General features: G+C 38.6%; 1 protein-coding gene across 3 annotated transcripts in view; it reads left to right on the top strand.

The window, feature by feature from the left end:
* Positions 1 to 18,110, top strand: part of tbc1d32 (TBC1 domain family, member 32) — a 105,188-nt gene that overhangs the window by 38,065 nt on the left and 49,013 nt on the right. For all 3 annotated transcript variants that reach the window (XM_036147200.1, XM_036147199.1, XM_036147198.1), the window contains exons 24-27: positions 8,258 to 8,380; positions 12,067 to 12,175; positions 15,919 to 16,012; positions 16,136 to 16,261. In XM_036147200.1, coding sequence (XP_036003093.1) covers positions 8,258 to 8,380; positions 12,067 to 12,175; positions 15,919 to 16,012; positions 16,136 to 16,261 — 452 coding nt within the window. The remainder of the gene's footprint in view (positions 1 to 8,257; positions 8,381 to 12,066; positions 12,176 to 15,918; positions 16,013 to 16,135; positions 16,262 to 18,110) is intronic.

Here is an 18,110-nt window from a genome sequence, read left to right as displayed (position 1 = left end):
TTATTATAGACATTTTTCTCAACCACCCTCTGATAACCGGTACATTTGTTGTTGATTCTGTGATGGTGAGCATCCCTAGACCATGTACCGTATTTTCCCGACTATAAGTCGCTCCGGAGTACAAGTCGCACCAGCCATAAAATGCATAATAAAGAAGGAAAAACATATATAAGTCGCACTGCAGTATAAGTCGCATTTTTGGGGGAAATTTATTTGATAATATACAACATCAAGAACAGACGTGTCATCTTGAAAGGTAATTTTAAATAAAAATAGAACGGAGGCAACAACAGGCTGAATAATTGTACGGTTAGCTTACGCTACATGACACAACTGAGAATGTGCCTGGTATGTTAACGTAACATATTAAAAGCTATTCAGATAACTATAGCATAAATAACATGCAAAGAAGTTAACCAAAGCGCCCGTGTCACTCCAAATAACTAAAATCCAGTGAAATCTTCATCCTCGGTGTCACTTTCAAATAACTCCGTTAACTCCGGAGGTAGAAGATGCGGCACTTCCGCTTCTACGTCGCTTACGTCTGATTCAACACAGGCCTAGAGCGCCCTCTTGTGGTTTGGTGTGAAAATAACAGGTATAATGATATACCGGTAAAAATGTGTAATAACTTCACACATAAGTCACTCCAGAGTATAAGTCGCACCCACGGCCAAACTATGAAACAAACTGCGACTTATAGTCCGGAAAATACGGTACTAAATTCTGCTTTCACAGGGTCTTGCTTGGAAGCCCAGACTGGCCGTGTTGTCAGTTGTTTCTAGTATTGTCCGCTTCGTTATTTGCTCACCATGCTGATAAAGATCTGTTCTGGGGACTGTTTACGAACCCCTGGAGATGATTGTGCAAAGAAGCATTCTTCGTAAAACGTAGAATATCATGGCCGTCAGGCTGTCAGACAACAACTAAGTGTCTGCAGTCAGAGGCTTCTCCAGAGCTGTAAGACAGACCATTACAGGATATCCTTCCTGCCCTCTACCATCAGCGTCTACAGCAACAATCTGAAAAAACCTGCATGGTATGAGTTGCAACATTTACATTCATTAGTCCTTTTGGAATAATAAGGGACTTTTCAATTGAAATTAATTGAATTGTAGACTATTTGGCGGTCAGTGGAGTGGCTTATTTCTAAATCTTTAGACACCTGAATAAATCCCTTTCCACAGTCATAGGCTGCTACTCTTTGCAGACCTCTAAGAGCTCTTTTGATCCGACCACAGTGTTTACGCTCACTTCAGCAGCCAGGAGCACTCCAAGCTAAATGTCTGAGGTTTGAAAACGACAAGTGACAATCTTCCACCTGATGTGATCACCTGTGTTTTATCCATTTTATCCAGGGATGGCCTAAGTTATATCTCACTAGAAATTGCATTTTCTAATTAATGTTTACTATTATTTGTTTATCTTACAACAACTGAAAGTTTTAATCCTGCAGAACTGTCTTAAATGCATAAAATCCAATTTGAATAAGTTTGCCAACTGCCCCTTTAAAAAAAAACGAACAGACCCATATTTATAAACAAAAATATTTTTCTTTTTTTAAATAACGGTTTTTATACATCTTTATTTATTTATTATCATTATTATTATTTTTTTCTCTCTTCCTTCAAATTTTTATTGTGAATATAATGTAACATGCTCCTTTATGTATCTATTTATTGTCTTATAATGGAATTTTTATAGTAGTGTTTTATGTGTGAATGCAGTGTGACGCATAGTTTGGACTATGTAGCAGCCAGAGTCTGTAACCCAAATGAAATTTTCTTTGGAACAATAAAGTTAATCTAATCTAATCTAATATGTGTCCAACTAAATTAAGGTGTAAGTAAAATGTTTACAATATAATTTAATACAAAGAAGAAAAGGGAACAAAATCATTGTCAGTAGGGTGGAAGACAATGGCCAAAAAGTCTCTTTATTTATTTTTCAAGGAGTTGGCACCCCTTCTCTTTAATGGAAAAAAGAATGTTACAAACCTAAGTTAACCTTTCTGTCACTATGCTTTTAACATAATCCTCCCATGTTACGTTCTATTGACTCCATAGACGTTAGAGAGGCAGGTGAGGACTCATCAAACCTTAGAAACTCCACAGATCCTCCAGAGTTACCATATCACACTTGGGTGCTGCTCTCATTATTGCTCTTCTTCCCCAGCCTGTTGGCTAGGCGACCGCATGTTGCTAGGTTTGCAATTGAGCCATCCTTTTTAAGATGATGGAGAGCGCTCAGGGCGATGTTCAACATATAGTTTTATAACATATTACCTGATCGTGTTTTAAACTTCTCCACAACAGTCTCCCATATTCCTTGGACTTAATGATGCTGGTTCTTCTCTAACGGTTCTTTGACAAACCTGTTAGGCTTTCACAACACATCTGGATTTATACCTGGGAGTATAAATCTAATACGCCCTATTTATTGATTAGTGATGAGTTCTACAGGCAAACAGCTGTACAGAGTTTTATTTAGGTGTATCACATTAAAGGGGACTGAATGTTTTATACAATTACTGATTACTGAGCCGATGTGACATGTGAATTTCTCCAATGTGAGATCAATAAAGCCTATCTTATCTTATCTTAATTCGTTTTTTTATTTTATTTAAAAATATAATAATTTTTACTTTTACTTCTTTGTGTTGATCTGTCACATAAAATCCCAACAAAATACAATAAATGTTTGGTTTTAATGTGGAAAGGCTTTAGGGACAGGACTAGTTTAGCAGGCCACTGTATCTTATTTAAACAGTGGCATAAAGTGCAGTGAAAGGTGCACAATATACTGTAATTCAGAGCACAGCATTTAGAGAAAAATACTGTTTCCCTAACCTGTAGGTTTATTCTCAAGAGCTTTCTTTGTGGGTTTTCAGGGTGAACTCCTTCCTGGCTTTTATTAATGGTCCTGGTCTGTGCAGCCTTTTAAATGACTTTGCCTCACCTGAGATCCAACACAGATATATTATCACCTTTTGTGATTATCTCCCCACCGTAGACAGGCGAATGAGAGGCCTGGCCTTGTAACGTGCCCAGGTGCTCATATATCATGTATGTCACATAATGAATAATAGATTACAGCTTCAGGTTGTTTTGCTGCTGGAATGAGTGTTATTTTTTCTCCTCCTGAGTGTCTGCTTCCTTTAAAGGAACTGGGGGAAATCTATGTGTTGGATTGTTTGTTTTGCAAGTCTTTTGCACTATTTGGTAGTAAAAGGGAAGAGTATTTATCTGTCCAATATTTTTTTTTCGTGAATTCCAGTTCCTTTAGGAGTAATCATGAGAAGATTTTGCAATGTATGCAACATATTTTCTCCAAATATGAAATTTCCATCGTTGTCTTTGGCCTCTTGATCCAAACCTGATGGTTTACTCTTACAAACATAAAAAATGGGTTTATCTGCTCATTAAATGCTTTATAAATCCTTCAAATAATTGAATTTTGTAGATTATTGATGCAAAGTAGAAGTTAAAAATACATGTGCATGCTCTTTATAATTAGTTTTCTGTGTGCAACAATGCATGAAGAAGTAAAAAGTTTTTGCATTAATAAAGCTTGATTTAGGCCAATAATTATTGTTTTTAATATAAAAATGTTGAATGTAGGTAGCTTTCACTTGAAACAACCAATTCAACATCGAGGGCTCGTTTGTACATGAAGAAACAAAATCCAATTTAGCTTATTTTCACATTCTTGTTCTAATTGAGTCCTCTACTCGACTCAGTCTGTCGCATCTTTGGTTATTGGGCGGTTTATAATCTTCAAATCACAAATCTTAAAATTACCGCGCTCATTTCAGGCTTAATAACCAACACTTACTTTCATGCCAACGAGAGCATCCCTCAAGTGCTAACACATAAGACAGCAAAACCCCAGAATCTCTTGATGTTCATAAAAACTAATGAGAACTAAAACCACTGAGCTTCCTCTGTACTAAAAGCCTCTTTGCTGTCATAGCAGCCAAATCACAGCCTGCTGATTCTCCGTCTCAATTGTTTTGATGCTGCTATTATTCTTCTCCAAACGCAGCCGGTTTATACTGTTGGGGAACTAGACCAGTTCCAGCCTGATATATTATAATATAGTTGACTATTATCATGAACCTTAACAGTAAAACAAAGATTTTATGAAACCGGACGGTATGTAAGCGAACACAAAGCTGGAAACTGTTGGAGTCAAGTTAATGAACAATTACTGAAAGTTCAGACGTTGAGGTCAAGCCCTGAAATGTGAATACGAATAAATTAATATTTAAACATCTCTGGCTCTAAAATCATTCCAACTAAAGTGAAAATCCTTATGATTTTAGTAATTAATATAAGAGTTTATGACATCCTCACAGTGTATTAAAATGCTAAATCTTTTACTTTAAAAGAAAACAAATTAGCACCATGATGGCAGAGATGGCAGCTCGAGTTTGAGACTCAGATCTGAGTTAAACTCTTGTGCTTAAGTCACAAAAAATAAGACTTCAGAATGGACAGACTTGTCCCCTAAAGACTTGACACTTGACTTGGACTCGAATCTTTGGTAAAAGTTTTTATCTCATGTAATGAAGAGACAAAAACCCCAAACCTAAGATGAGTGGAGTGGTGTATGCAGTTCAGTCAGTGAGGAATGTTCTGATCTTTATATTGGAGAAACCAAACAACCTCTCCACAGAAGCATGGCTCAACACAGGAGAGCTACCTCCTCGGGACAAGACTCTGCTGTCCACCTACACCAAAAGGACAAAGGACGCTCTTTTGAGGACCAAAATGTTCACATTTTGGACAAAGAAGACAGATGGTTTGAAAAGGAGTGTGAAGGAAGCCATCTACGTTAAAAGAGAAAAAACAACCTTAAACAGAGGAGGAGGCCTTAGGTTCCAACTCTCAAAAACTTACAACACAGATATAGGATTCCGGCCAATCATCACCTCAATTCTCATCCTCATTCGGGTGATCAAAACATTGTTCCTTTAAGCCAAGCCAATAACAACCCTAACGACTCCTCGTTACAGAGGAGTGGACCAGTTTCGGTCCAATCTGCTGGCTTAATGGTTTTAACGACCGCCCATTACTAAGGGGTGGACCTGTTTCTGTTGAATTTGCATGTTATCTAAGCCATTACAAGGCCTTTGTTTGGCAGTAGTATAAAGCTTGTTACTCATCATTACTTCAGACCTTTTGAATTGAAAAAGCTTCCTGGAGAGGAAGCGCAACATCTTCAACTACGTTGAAGTTGCTTTGTTTTTTACCTTTTTTTTTTTGGAATAATGAAGAGTGGAGGGAACCGGGGTGTGAGCTTCAGACAGCAGCTGCTGCTGTTTGACTGTGACAAGATGGGCTTGATTATCAGCCAGTGACGACGGTGGATTACAAGGACGTAACCATCCTCTCAGAAGTGAGGGGGACATATTTTCAGAAGCCTATTGAGTGATTTATTACCCTCACATCTCTCCTCAGTGGCTAAGGAACCACATAATCACCAACAACAACAACGATGTAGCACCGGCCGACCAGCTTTAGTTCCTTGAATTAATCAAATCTAAAGTTTTAGCTCCCAACCTGACATCTACAAGACAAGTAGCAGGATCATAAAGCGCCAAATGAAAACACTGAACATGAGATGTTTGGTTAAAAAAAAAACATTCCTGTAAGCAAATTAATACTTATCACAGGACATGGAATAGGAGAGACAAGGTAACAGGGTTGTAAGCCTCATAATTAAATTTATTGGCATAAACGCTAAACAAATCCACATTTTAGACAAAATATAACCAATCAATCAAGAAAAATAAAAATGACCTGATTTATCCCTGCTTCCTTTAAGAATGCAGATAATGCAGAAGTCAAATAATATCAATCCCCCGCTCTGTCAGTGTCTGCAGGCTCTCCCTGACTGCTGCAGTCTGGTCTTTGCCCTGACTCATGGCTTTCTCCCTGGGCTACTTGCTACAATACAGAATAAAATATTTTAGAGTGTGAATGAGAGTTACTCTGAAATATCTGTGAAAACCTTCTCCTGATAACTGCTGGGTTTCTCCTTGCAGATAGATTTCACTCAGCAAGTTATAGCCTCTCCTGACCTGTGAAGACCCAGCATCATCCTCCGTTGCTGCTGGCTTCTGCTCTCCCTGCTTCTCCTCTTTCTGTAGAAGCAATAAAGCTTTATTTAAAATATGTGGAAAGCCACAATTTCCACAAGTTCTACACAGAAATTAAAGAGGTTTGTGTTTATTTTCACCATGAACTAACTAGCAAGGGATGCAACACAAAGTAACAATAGTATTCTTGTTAACTAGCTTAACATGATTTACTCACACGTACCCCCAGTCCGTTACGCCCATGCTGGATTATTATGGGGTGTTAATGGCTCGTAACAATCTGTTCATGTTAGCTATAGCTTCACAATAATGACACCATTCTAACTCTAATAAATGGATGTTTTGTTTCATGTAGATCTTCTAAGTTTTAGTTAAACATTTTGTCCGACCTTGAGTGATAAACGTTTCCACCTCTCACATGACAATAGTTAGTAGATTGCACCTTTCTCGGGCAACCTTCACAAAGTGACTGTAAAATACAATTTTGAACATTTAAAAGAACATCTTTTAAGCAATTTAAAAACTACAATGTAATATAAAAATTCAAAATGTGTCACATCAACATGCAGTCAGTCACAGCAGCCCAGGGACCAATGAGGCTAAACGGGTTGTTTAAACATGAATGTCTTTAGTTGCTTTTTAAAAGCATTGACAGAGTTAAGTGATCACAGGTAATGCAGTGTTTTTAGAAATAAAAACACCGCTCAGTTGGGGTGCATAGCATTTCTTGTGCAGAACTTAGTCAAGTCAGCTATCCAAACCCGACAATCAAAAGGAAACGGCATTAAAATAAATAACAATAACTAAGAAAGTAATAATAAAACACCTACCACTTACATGATGTTTAAATTGCTTTCTGCTGTTCAATTACACCCACAGAGCTGAAACTAGAGTCGTTGTTTAATAATAATCATATTTATTGTTCATTGCAACATACATTACTTTTTTAGGGAGCAGTAGGCTGCCACTGTGTGTCGCCCAGGGAGCATTCTGGGGCTAAGGGTCTTGCTCATTAGCCAGAGCAGCAGTCTGTGGGATTTGAACCCGGGAACTTGCAGCCTTCGCAGGACACAAGCGTCCTGCTTTCTAACCACAAGGTCATCACTCCATAATCCAATTATTTATAAACTTATGTCTAAGTTTTAGGGGGAAAGAAAACTGCAAATATGTAAGTTACATAAATTACATGTTATGTTTACAAGTGGCTGATTGACCAACAAAAGGAAAGGAAAATTACTCTAATATGCTAGTTTTTATAAAAGTAGTCTTACGTAATCGCCATGCTTTTTAAAAAAAAAAAAGAAAAGATGTTAAACTTTTGTACTGTTTAAACTGATGGGACAGCGTGTTCAAGCATGCAGCTCAAATGCAGAGCGGTAGTTTAGTCTCTTGCTTTTTTTTTATTGTTTCAAACAGAGTGTGAGGAGTTGCTGTCAAACTCTGTGGCTCTTGATGTGCTGGTGTCAGAACGAGTGAGTTGAGCTGTCAGTCACAGAGGAGTCAAAGCAGCCGTCCAAACACCTCTCCTCCAAACCTTCGCTGCGTTTCGGGGATGTTTCTCATGAGAAACAAAACACTCTGGTCACGCTCGACACGGAGAACAAAGAGTCATTCAGTCCTACATGCTTACAGAGAACGAGGTGGAAATAAAAGGCTCAAATCAGTCTGCTGGATACAGGAGCGGATACGATGAATATTTTACACGTTTGTCATAATTTCACTCTCTCACCAGGTCAAAATGTGTTGGTGTAAAACAGAGAGCTTGCTTTGCTCTCCACCAGCTTTTCCTCCCCTTTAATATTTCAAATGTTACTGGATCTTATCAGCCTGTTGGAGCCTGCTGTCATTACCAGCAACTGGAAAATGAACCATGAACGTTTTCCCCACGGCGTCCACTTAACAAAGCTCTCAATTGGCTTTAACAAGCTGTCGTGGCAAAATTGTGCTGGCCGACCCGATACTTGCAGACACAAGTCCAGGGGACAGAATAAAAGTCCAGCTGGAGTCCTTGCTTGTGTGTTTCTGCCCTGCAGTGTAGTATGTACTAAATTAAAGTTTCTAATTCTCTGTAGTGCTGTTCTGCCGCAGTATCTGGGTCTGCCAGTCCTCTCTGTAATTTCGTGTCTTTGTTTCCGTTTGTGTGCATTGCTGCAGACTGCTCAATGTGCTCTGCTGCTGCTTGGACTCCTTCCTGCTGCTGGAGAGCCAATATAACATCTGCGCCATGCTGCTGCAGAGTCAGAGGGAAAACATCGCTGACCAAGACACCGCAGAGGGGTATGAAGCCAGAAACGCACAGAGTACAGAAAGTTCACCGATTAGTAGGATTTACTTAAGGTTCAGTTCACAAAGAACCAGATTTATCCCTGTTCGTAGTTTACCTCCTATAAATTAAAGTAAAATGACAAATCTGAACTGCTTTACTTCAAATATGTTTAATATTTCAGTAATAACTCTGTTGAATACTGGCAATTATGTTATGATTGTGAGCGAGCCCTTGCAGCTGCTCCTATATTCGGGAGTCGCCACAGCAAATCATTACATCCTGCACACAGACTCAGGGAGTTGTTATGCCCGATTTCTTTCCTGACACAACCTGGATTCGAACCCGGATCCCCCTATCATCTTCAACACTCGCTATACGGTCCCAGAGACGCACAGAACAGACGACAATGCACATACGCACACTAACCCTAACCCTGTTCTTGGGCTGTGGGAAGAAGCCGGAGTAGCAGGACAGAACCCAGGTCAGGATTCAAACCCAGGACCTTCTTGGTGCAAGACAACAGAGCTATTAACTGCTGCACCGTGCAGTTATTGTTTTTGTGCCAAACATTTGTTTTTGGAATTATTGCCCAAATGTTGAAGTTTGGATTCATCACAATGTTTTAACAGATTGTAGCCGGGCCTTGGTGAAGACCTACATCCTGAAACCCTACTAAGACACAACAGTTTAGCAGGTGTTTGTAGACTTATTATTGTAAACTAAAGCATTGCTTTTTTTTTGCTGAATGTTCAGTAGAAATGCTCCTATATTTTATCATTCTCTTCCTTTTATCTCTTCTTTCTTTCACCTCTTCTCTTTCTTTTTTTTTCTCTTGTTTTTCTTTTACTCCCCTACTTTCCCATTGTAGTGTCCATATAATTTGAAATTCTTCCTGCAGGAATCACAATAAAGCTATTTACATGCACAAATCAAGCGAAGCATTATGGTGAAAGCTGTTTGCTCCACTTGTGAAAGTAAAATCTGTCGAGCTCTATTTGGCATTAAGATATCAATTCTTATTGCCACATTGCTAGACAAGACACTGGGGAAAAAAAAGAAATTCTCCTATCGTAGATAATGCTGATTTCAGATTGCACAATTGTTTAAATGTGTGACTGAAATAAAGTCAAATAATGTGAACTCTGTCACACACAAAGCAACTCAACATATGTGAATAAACACCAACGTTGGTAAAGTTATTAGTGCTAATTTTAAAACTGTGAAGGTAAGATTCAAGGGTTAGTGACAGAATATCTGAAAGTTTTACTTCAAGCTTCATTTCAACGCTTTGTTCCATCCTGTTAACTTCACGCTGAGATTTGGACTCGGTGACTACAGCAAGCTAATATATGCTGCACAAAAAGTGGGAAATAAAAAGACTTTTTTAAAAGCCAACAATCAGAAGCTTCAATAGTTTAGCACATTTTCATTGTTGTGGGATTTTTCTTCTCTGTGCATCATCTTTGATAGAAAACTTACACATTTAGTCATAGTCAATATAAAAAAAAATGTTGCTTTAGACGTCTCCCAAATAAAATGAAATGAAAGGAAGGATAAATAAAACACAATTTCCCAAAGTGTTTCTAGAAGAGCACTTGTGTTTTGGTAATGGCAGACGCCGCTATTGCTATTGGTTACAAATGGAGATGGCCCTGAAGAGCCTGCTCACATGTCATGTTTGAGTGCTCGCTCTGGTTTAGAGAATGATGACCTGCTCATTTGTGCTTCCATTTCCTGCTATTTCTTCCTCTTATATTTCTTTGCTATAATGGTTGACATCAGCTTTTCAGTTTATTCCACCCTGCTCTCTCTGTTTTCCAGCTCCGTGTCATCCTGACTTTGAGTTTTAGTAACTAACCTTTGAGTTAACCCATTTTTAGTTGTAATTCCCTGTCTATTGCCTCATTTTATCTCTGACCTTTTTAACATCGATGACACAATAATTCACATTTGAAACATATTTTTTTTCCAATATAGCTTCGGCATGCAACATTTCGAGCATTTTGGCCTTTGGAAAGAGAGCTGTTAAACCAGATAGTCCTTTTTATTAAGTCCAAATGTACTAGAACTATAAACTGATGTCTTTCAGTCCTTGTAATTGTAAATCTTCTGACCTTAGCTGACATTTAAACAACATTCTTCTCTGTTTTTCCAACTTTCATGCAGACATGATGGGGTTTTGGTAATTTAGTGGCTTCAAACTCTATGGAAAGGCTTTTATATTACTAGTTGCCAATAAACTGCAGTATAGGAACAAATCGAAAGTTTTGATGCCATTTGGATCATGTTGATTTTGTCATTTATACACACTATATTACTATTGCTGCCTTTTTATAGTTACAAAAAAGGTGCAATATCTCACAAAATTGAGTACACCCTTCTCATTTTTGTAAATATAGCTTTCCTGGGGCAACACTGAAGATATGACGCTGTGATGCAATGTAAATTTGTCAGTATACAGTTTGTATAATAGTGGACATTTGCGGTCCCATTTAAAATTTCTTCACATGGCTCTTAAAGTATAAACTGCTGGCAAGAATAGTGAGTAAACCCCTAAGTGAATGTGTCCAAATTGTGCCCAATTAGCCATTTTCCCTCCCTGGTGTTCATGTGACTAGTCACAAGTTATCAGGTCAAGTTAGGGTGCAGATGTGTTAAATCTTGTGTTATCAATCTCCCACTTCTACTAGTCACTATTGGTTTAATACAAAACCACATAGAAAATAACCCTAAGACAACCACTGCCTAAAGAAACTCCGGGTAAAGCTACTGGACTGGCCACGCATGTCTCCAGATTTAGAACCTATTTAGCATTTATCAGGCATCCTAAAAGGAAACAAGGTCTCTTACGTACAGCAGCTCAGTGATGTCATAGAGGAGTGGAAGAAGAGAGTCAAACAGGCGCTGGAAAAAAAATGGGGGCCACACAAAATATTGACACATATTCACTTAGGACTGTACTCATGTTTGATGGCAGCTGTTTTTTATCATAGCATCATATCTTCAGTGTTGTCACTTTTAAAGGTGTGAGGGATAGGGATACTTTTCAAAGTAATTTTACCTAAATGTTGTATTTTTTTGACATTGTCCTTTGGATATCTTTTTTTGTTGTACTGAGCAAATGTTTTTTGTTATTAGTGTTGCGCCGATGCCATTTTTTGGCCCCGATACCTGGCTGTGCAGTATTGGCCGATACCATCTGTTTGAAATTAATGTGTGTGTGTATATATGAAGAACTGCATACTACTTAGGGTAGTAGAAATTTTTATTGCCTACCTGGAATGGGTGACAATAGTTGAATAAACTCTTGGCTCTCAAAGGCCAAAATAGTGCAACATTGGTGAAATTATAACATGTATAATAGTAGTGCAACAGTAAGACAGTACAATTACATTAATAATCTCTTTTAAACCCTCAGTTTTGGCTCTCAAATGCCAAAATAGTGCAACTTTTATGAACTTATATAACATGTATAATACTAGTCGGGAGAGAGAAGGCTGCGTTCAAGTGACATACAAATCAAAATAATATTGGTGCCTATTTGTTGGTACTCACCGATACCACCATTTTAGCGCTGGATCGGGGCCCTGTCCGATACTGGTATCGGTATCGGTGCAACACTATTTGTTATCCAAGTGTTCTCAAACCTTTACGCATTTCTATGTTACCTGTTTGAAATGTATTTCTTCTCTCTTAGGCCGATCATCATTGACAGTCTGTCAGTGGAGAGGAATCACGTGTTGGTTCGTGTTAATGTGGTGGGAGGTCCGTCTGAGAGGAGGCTTCCCTCTCGAGCCCTAGAAGAGGTCAGCTTCCGAGAGTTTCTTCCTCCTAGGGTTCCACCGATGGGAAAATCTTAAGCCGATATCGATATACATTATCAATATTGCTGTTATGGACAACAACTGATATCGTATACATTGCTCACACTTTAAAAACACATTGGATCTCAAAAGGAAGGGTGTAGAGGTCAGTCAGTGGTATCAATGCCTTCGTCCTCTAGCAATTGCCTGCATTCTCTTGCCACATGCGACCAGGCATTGCCATGCACCACACAACAATGGAGTAGGAGCCGGGGAGTTCGCCCTGTAACCGGCGGAGTGCCGGTTCAAAGCTCTGCTCCTTGGGCAAGACACTTCACTCTCTTTGCTCGCTCGTGGTGAGAGGGTCCAGTGGAGCTGATTGACTGGCAGCTTTGCTTCTGTCAGTGTGCTTCAGACCAGCTATGGCTACAAATGTAGCTTACCCCTGTCATTGTGTAAATGGATAAGTGACATGAAGCTCTTTGGGGTCCTTATAGGACTTGATAAAGCGCTATACCAGTACAGCCATTTTATGATTTATCTGGAGGAATCCAACACCCATTGCCCCAGCCAGTTGCCTGCTGAAGGTTCACTGTGTAGGGCTCTGGCAGTACGCTCTCCTTTTCCTCCTTGCCCAACAGAACCGATACCGGTGCTGCTGATGGGTTCAGGACCTCCAACCTTTGAACGCGTTTTGAGCGTCAAAGCGTCTGGTTTACATGCAAAGTCTATGGTGGATGCGCATCTAGGACCGCCGAGAGATCCTGTGCCACATTTTGAGCTTTGAACATCTGAAGCAGCAGATGCTAGAGTTGGAAAATCTGAACTTTTGGCCGCTGGATACGGAGCGTCAACCAATCAGAGAGACCCCGCCATGTAACGTAGTGGCAGATATTTCAGTGGGATGGCAGGACCATGAAAAGCTGGGAAGTTGACAATGGAGGACAAACTCCTCATCATTGTTTGTGCCCCTCCTTTTATCTATGATCAGTTGACCAATCACTACAGAGAATTTAAAGGACTTCGCCTGGCGGAGTATTAGTGAGTAAGTTGGGTTCTCGGTTATCTAAACTTTCAACATGGTAAATATTGCCTCACATTTGAGGAAAATAACAAAGTAGCTCCTCCCAGCCCATGTCAGACCAGTCTGATGTCTTTGGGCTCCACCTGCCTGTTTTTGGGGTTGTCTCATTGGTGCCCCTTCAGCACACCTGTTGTTAATTTCATTACCACTTATTAACAACCCCCTAAACTACATAATGTATCAGATTTTTAACTGACTTTATATTATACTCTGATTAAAAAATGTCCCTTTAATTTTTTTGAGCAATGTATATTGTGATTGTAAAGTTGGAGATATATGAATATAGTCCCCTTTTAAAGAGACCCTTAACCTCTGAAGACCTGAGAATTTTGGTCTAAGCATATGTTTTTAGACGCCTGAAAAAGGCCTGAAAAAATTGTTCGTTTTAATTTTTGATCAGCTATAAACGTCATTTACCGATCTTGGAGTAGAAAGAAAAATATGTTTATTTTTATGTTTATGTTTAAATATCAATAAGCCTTGGTTTAGACCACAATTTTCTGTTCTTAATAGGTTAAAAACTTAAATTAAGAGTATCTAAAGGTTAATGGTGTTCATAAAGTTTAAAAACTTTTAGGTGAACTCGAAACATTTAGCGATTGTTTCTTTTTAACACTTCCTTTTATTAGTTATGATTGACAAAAACGTATTATTCATCATTTTCACATTTCAACCATGAACCTTTCTGCCAATTTCCATTCTGAATTAGTGTTACTGCTAATTCTATTACAGATGAAAAGCGCGTACTGATAACCAGCACTGCCTCAGTCATCCTTTGAAGCATGCAGCCTTGTTTATTCAGCATGCTCGGGGATTGATATCAATTATTTAGGTGTTGTTTATGCTGAGCCCAAACAGGAACTCATTTATGCTGAGGTCAAGGAAATTATATAAAAACGATTTCCAAAGGGGAGAGTGTAAATTAGCTTGGAGCTTGTTATTTCTTTACTGGTAAAATGGTGAGAAATCTCCAAAACAAATAAGATAAATCAATGGATAAACGAGAAAGGTGAAGTGTGATGCTGTCTGAAACAGGAACATTTGCAAACTTTTTGTTTGTTTTATTAAATCTCAATCTCTCCGTCTTTCTCTCTAAAGATAGAGACAGGCACAAAGTTGTTGGCACCTCTCTGTTTAGCAAAGAAAATCCGACAAGAGTCACTGCAATAAGCTGAAACTGTAAAAATAACAACAAATAAAAATGTACTGAAAATTAAATTATGAAAATTGGACATTGCTTTTGAGTTGTGGTTCAACAGAATAATAATAAAAAAAACTAAGTAAACTGACCTGGACAAAAATGACGATACCTGTCACTTTATATTTTGTTCAAGCATTTAAGGTAATCAGTGCTGTCAAATAATCTCTGCCAATGAGACGTCTGCACCTGTCGACAGGTATGTTGACCCACTCCTCGTGAGCAAATTGTTCCAGTCGCCTCAGGTGTGAAGGTTGCCTTCTCCAATCGCCGTGTTTCAGCTCCTCCTATAGATGTTCAATACGATTTAAATCGGGGCTAATAGGAGGTAGGGGATGGTAAAAAATATTGATTCATCAATGCATTTCAATTAATGTTTTCCTAATTCAGTATTGATTCAGAAAATCCTTTCAATTGATTAGTTCCCCTGGCCACTGGGTTGGAGTGATCCACGTTGTACGGGTGAAAGCCGAGCAACGCAAATGTAAATTAAGTAAATGATTTTACTGCATTAATACACTGGCCCACCGGTGGGCCAATGGTTCAGCCCGTGGGGGTTCTGTTGCTCTCAGCCCCAGAGTCACGCTCTGGTTTATTTTTGGCACGGTGCCTCAAACGCCTTCTCTTCTGAACCCTTCCTCCGGTCCAGTCAGACTCAGCTCAGCAACACATTTAAACATTTGTGCTAAAGATGAACTTAAATCAGATGTGCTAAAAATGCTGGTAAGTGATAAGATTATAGTGTAGCAGAAAATAGTCAATTTCTGCAGTCTACTCATACAGTGAACAATATAGGCGAGATAAGAGAGACACTTGGAGGCTTGTTCACACAGATGTACTTCTGACGTGAAACTCCATCTTTTTCATGAAGCCCCAACTCAAACCATTATGAAAATGAAAGTCAGATAAAATGTGTCATACTGCTCTTAAGGATCATTACAATTCCTAAAGCAACATGAAGAATGTACAAAATCATCTGGGCCTTCCCGACTACATCATTTTCAAGCTTTCTTAAAGGATCACACCATCTAATGACAGAAAAAGTTGACTTTCTAAACCTCATTAACATTAGGAGCATATTATGTTGGGAAGTCTCATGCTGAGTTCAGTCAAAGACCAAAAAAGAAAGAAAAAACCTTCTGGAATGAATGATAAATGACTAAATTACAAAGGAACGACATAAAGATATTTCAACCATTTTTTTTGTACTTTTAGCAGATCTCCGCACAAGCAAAATGAAATGTAAAACCTGAGAAGCTAGCTAATACGCTATAGAAATATTGGCTCTAAACATTGAAACGTAACAATGTTTATCAAGCTGGTGCACCAACATCCTAGAGGATTTTTGAGCTGAGCGAATAAAGAAATTATGCAAATGACAGGAATTGTCCAGGTCTGAAAAAGGTGATACATGATGACAAATGAGTTGTTTCAGAAAACATACAATTGTCTCTTTTGGTTCAGGGAGAACATCCTTATCCTTGGCCGATGTTTTTAAGCTATCCTCCACCACCCTGCTATGTTCTTAACCTACAAGATCTCCAAAATAACACACAAGGTAAGAGAATTATCAGTTTTTGCAAATAAAATGTTTTACAACACTTCTGGATTTTTTTCTCTTCTTTATCTTACATCAAACCTTAATTTTCTATTTTTATAATAACCTTTCTCCTGTCTGCAGAGTGTGAGATTAGTGCTTTTCTGGCTTCAGCGAAAGAACCAAAGAGAGAGGAGAGCTGGTTAGAGGTCTGCCGAAGACATTTCTGCAGAGACATATTATCAAGATCCAACAGTTTAACTGGAAAGGGTGAGTTTCTTGGATCTTTGTGGTGTCCTCTAGCCATTATTTGGTAACATAGTGTTTAGTTTCAGGGCAGATTATTTAGTAAGCCTACATAAAGCTGGCACGCATCTGTGCTGCAAACTTTGGATTGGTTACAAAACAGAAAGCGTCCCTCATGTGTAATGCCTCGCAAAAGTATTCTTACTGTTCACACTTCCAAAACCCAAGACTCAGGATAGAGCAACATCAAGTAGAGCATAAAAAGTGGAAGGAAAACGATGCAGGTTTTCCGTTTATTCTGTTTTTTGTTTTTATTAATAAGATTCGGAAAAGTGGGATGTGTTTGTGTGAACCTTTGCTCCTCTGACCGGGTCTCCGGTTATGCTGCCTCAAACAAGTTTTACTCTGCAAAAAGCCTCAGACATCTTTCCATTACATCTGACCAGTTTGCTGACTCTGCTGATGATAGTTAAATAGAAAGATGAAACAAAACGCTTCTGCCGCGTAGATTTTCAATATGAGATTTTGTAGCATCAACATTCAAAGGTAAAACATTCACAAGCTGCATCAAGTCTTAAAACAGCGATTCTCAACTCTAGTCCCTTCTCTAACGCACCGCATTCCTAATAAACCGCATTCCTAGTAAACCAAGCTCTGCAAAGGCCTCTTAATGACCAATTAATTTTAATTTAGATCTATAAGCTGCAGAGGACTAAAACTGAGGCTCCCAGTCATCAGTTTGACTTGCTGTTAGCTTGCAAATTATTGTTGCTAAAGGCTGGTTCACAGGGCAGGATTTTAAAATAGTCGGGGCGATTTTTCAAAGCCAGAGAAGCACCACACCTAAGGATAAATAATCCTAGATAAAACACGTTTGTTTGTTTGTGCAGTGTGTGGTGTCCAGTCAGACGACAAACTCAACACACCACGCACAAACAGGAATCACTTAAGATCATTCAGCTGTCTTGCAAATCTTCTCAAGATGAAACGTGAGTTCAGAGTAAATAAACATGAACGATGGGGGAGAATAATGGTGACACTTTGTGGACTAAATTTAACGGAGAAAAAAACATAACAAAAAGAAAAGGAGAATGCCACACACGGCAGGATATCTGGGCAGGACAACATGTTGAATATCCCCGATTTGAGGTCGGAGCGGTCCCAACGTCGCACTGCGCGGACTCAATTGCTCTTAACACACCACACCTGATAGGAATATCAATTAAGACTCAAGACTCTCAGAAAGGGAAGATCAGGCTGAAAATTGGGCTAAAAATCCCGCCGTGTGAATCAGCCTTTACTGAAAAGTTTAAATGTATTGTCTTGGATAAATCGTGTTTAAAACATAATGGTTTTGATTGATTAGATTAAGTTTGCTTCAAAATATTACCTCAGGTGTCCATCATTTTAAACAGGGAACAGTTGTTTTATGACCTTGTGATGTGGCAAATAATACATGAATAAAAATAGAATTGAATGTTATGAAATTAAATGGCTCTAGAAATAGAAGCTATAATTTATGTGTAGTTGCTCCAAACTACATGCACAGGTTGGCTAAAATTTAAGCTACTTAATTGCAGATATCTGCTGTCACTTAATTTGTGTCAGAGGAGAAATAAATGTGGGCCTCAGTCACAATTACAATATTGTTCAGCAACGAGCAGCAACTTCAGGTTATTTTTTACAGTGATTATACTCTGAGACAATAATAAAATACCCCCAAACTCAGAGGAAACATCTGGTAATAAAATATATATTTATCCGCCCCTCAGAACAACATCACTGTAAAACATATCAGCTATACTCTGTTAATTCAATAATCTTTAAATTTGAATAAGATTTTATTCCCTTTAACCTCACGGATTAAAGTTAA

Source organism: Fundulus heteroclitus, chromosome 15 (genome assembly GCF_011125445.2).
Source record: "Fundulus heteroclitus isolate FHET01 chromosome 15, MU-UCD_Fhet_4.1, whole genome shotgun sequence".
Taxonomy (NCBI): Eukaryota; Metazoa; Chordata; class Actinopteri; order Cyprinodontiformes; family Fundulidae; genus Fundulus; species Fundulus heteroclitus.
This window is presented reverse-complemented; position numbering and strand designations above follow the sequence as displayed.